The following is a 2,291-nucleotide window of genomic DNA, read 5'->3' on the forward strand; positions in this document are numbered from 1 at the left end:
CGTGCAGACTTTATGAGGGAGATTGACCTCTAAAAGTAATGCCTTGCTGCTATTGATCATCGCAAAACACTGTAGCTACATCTCTATATCATCATCGAGTGATTGTTGCTGCAGTTTGTAGGTGAGGGTTGTAATTACTGTATTTTTCCATTACCTACTCACACCCACAGTGAGCGAAGCAACATGACCCCGGGAGTATGCTCCCGATTACTTAGTTAGTACAGATGTCCAACACTGTTGCCTCTTGATGTTCCTTCAGTAGGCTGTAAACAAATTTTTACCTAATGAGCGACACTATACCTCTACGTTTATGAGATTTTTGTTGACGAGTCTGTAGCCATCTATATCGTCTGCTGAAATTATATCAATGATTGAGAGAGAGAGAGAGAGAGAGAGAGAGAGAGAGAGAGAGAGAGAGAGAGAGAGAGAGAGAGAGAGAGAGAGAGAGAGAGAGAGAGAGAGAGAGAGAGAGAGAGAGAGAGAGAGAGAGAGAAGCAGGTAGAAATCATTTTTGTATTTTTTTATCATTCTTATGGTTTTATTTCCTATTGTACTTTATCTCTCAATTTCTTCATCTAATCCGTTTCAATCATCGCCACGAACACCACTACTATCAACACCGAACACATCCAAACAACCGCAATCCAAACCATGGTGAAATAGCTCCTGCTGCTGGTGCGGCTGCTTGTGCCGGACGACGACTGAAAAGATCGAGAAAGATGGAAACGTTTGACATGAATGCAGAAGATAATCCTATACTCGCGAGCAGCAGAGGGTTGGACGAAGAAGAGTTGATGAAAGATGAAGAAGGGGACATTTCGAGATTGGCTGGAGAGGAAGATGACGAGGAAAAGAAGAAGCTGTTTTTCCGCCTCTGGAGAACTGCCAGTTCCACCGTCACCGTGACTTCCTTCTCCACGATCCGCTCAGTCACCGTCTCAATTTCAATCATGTGTACTTACCCGAATATTGTCCTTAATTTATGTTAACTTCTGTGCTTTTCTTTTTTCTATTCCATTTTTCTCTCGCGCTTTTTTGTTTCTCCTATTTCATCTTCATTAGCTGTTATCTTTCTTTCTTCAAATATTCTTCTTAAAATATCTGCAACTCTCTCTGCTCTTTCTAATGATACTGTCCAGTCTTTTCCTCGTATTCTTCTCTCTCTCTCTCTCTCTCTCTCTCTCTCTCTCTCTCTCTCTCTCTCTCTCTCTCTCTCTCTCTCTCTCTCTCTCTCTCTCTCTCTCTCTCTCTCTCTCTTTCTTTCTTTCTTTTCTTCTTCTTCTTCTTCTTCTTCTTCTTCTTCTTCTTCTTCTTCTTCTTCTTCTTCTTCTTTCTTCTTTTTCTTCTTCTCATCCATTTATAACAACGAAAATACGTGTATCTTTCACAACTCTTCATATGCAAAAAATACCGGACTTGGCCTTCGAAATCAACTAGTTGTAATGAAATCAATGGATGTATATATACATTATCGACCCCATAATACCTATATGCATAATATTTCCTGACTATGGTATTTTTATTTTTACCTATCACGATACTGGAGTGCTGTTGTTTTTTTTCTGTAGATATTCATCGCAATACCATATCATTATATCCTTATGCCTGTAAGTCTACCTCCTATACCGCCTCTTAGTTAAAACTCCCGCGGGGTGGGGGGAGGAAAGGGGGAGGAAGGCACTAAAATATTTATGTGGTCCTAGACGCATACCTGCAATTATTTTATTTTTAACTTTCCTCATAATTCTCTCTCTCTCTCTCTCTCTCTCTCTCTCTCTCTCTCTCTCTCTCTCTCTCTCTCTCTCTCTCTCTCTCTTACGACAAACATTATGCACCGTAACTTGGACCTCGCAAGTTACGGATCTCTGGGTACGGCATAAGCACACACACACACACACACACAGACACACACACACTGTATACCCATTCACTGCTAGGTGGACAGGGGGCACGAATGAATGGAAACTGCCCATCCGTCTCTTCGTCATCCGAGAATCGAACTCTAGACCACTTGGCTGTGAGGCGAAAGTTAGCAACTGCACTACGGAGACCCGCGCGCGCGCGTGTGTGTGTGTGTGTGTGTGTGTGTGTGTGTGTGTTAGGCTGATGGCTGTTTGTGGTGAAGTTGAGTAAGCAAGGGGAGAGAGAGAGAGAGAGAGAGAGAGAGAGAGAGAGAGAGAGAGAGAGAGAGAGAGAGAGAGAGAGAGAGAGAGAGAGAGAGAGAGAGAGAGAGAGAGAATGATCTTTTCCTTGCGCAACAAACCTTACGATGCAAGGCTTTTGTCTCTTAG

At 42.6% G+C, this 2,291-nt stretch overlaps 1 protein-coding gene across 1 annotated transcript in view; it reads left to right on the forward strand.

Moving 5' to 3' along the window:
• LOC127003613 (uncharacterized) overlaps positions 1-1,508 on the forward strand; it is a 5,505-nt gene extending 3,997 nt beyond the window's left edge. Inside the window, exon 4 of the mRNA XM_050870519.1 lies at positions 664-1,508. Within this exon, the coding sequence (XP_050726476.1) occupies positions 664-989 (326 nt within the window). The 3' untranslated portion in view covers positions 990-1,508. The remainder of the gene's footprint in view (positions 1-663) is intronic.
• Positions 1,509-2,291: the final 783 nt, after the last annotated feature.

The sequence above is a fragment of the Eriocheir sinensis genome, chromosome 25 (assembly GCF_024679095.1).
Source record: "Eriocheir sinensis breed Jianghai 21 chromosome 25, ASM2467909v1, whole genome shotgun sequence".
Taxonomy (NCBI): Eukaryota; Metazoa; Arthropoda; class Malacostraca; order Decapoda; family Varunidae; genus Eriocheir; species Eriocheir sinensis.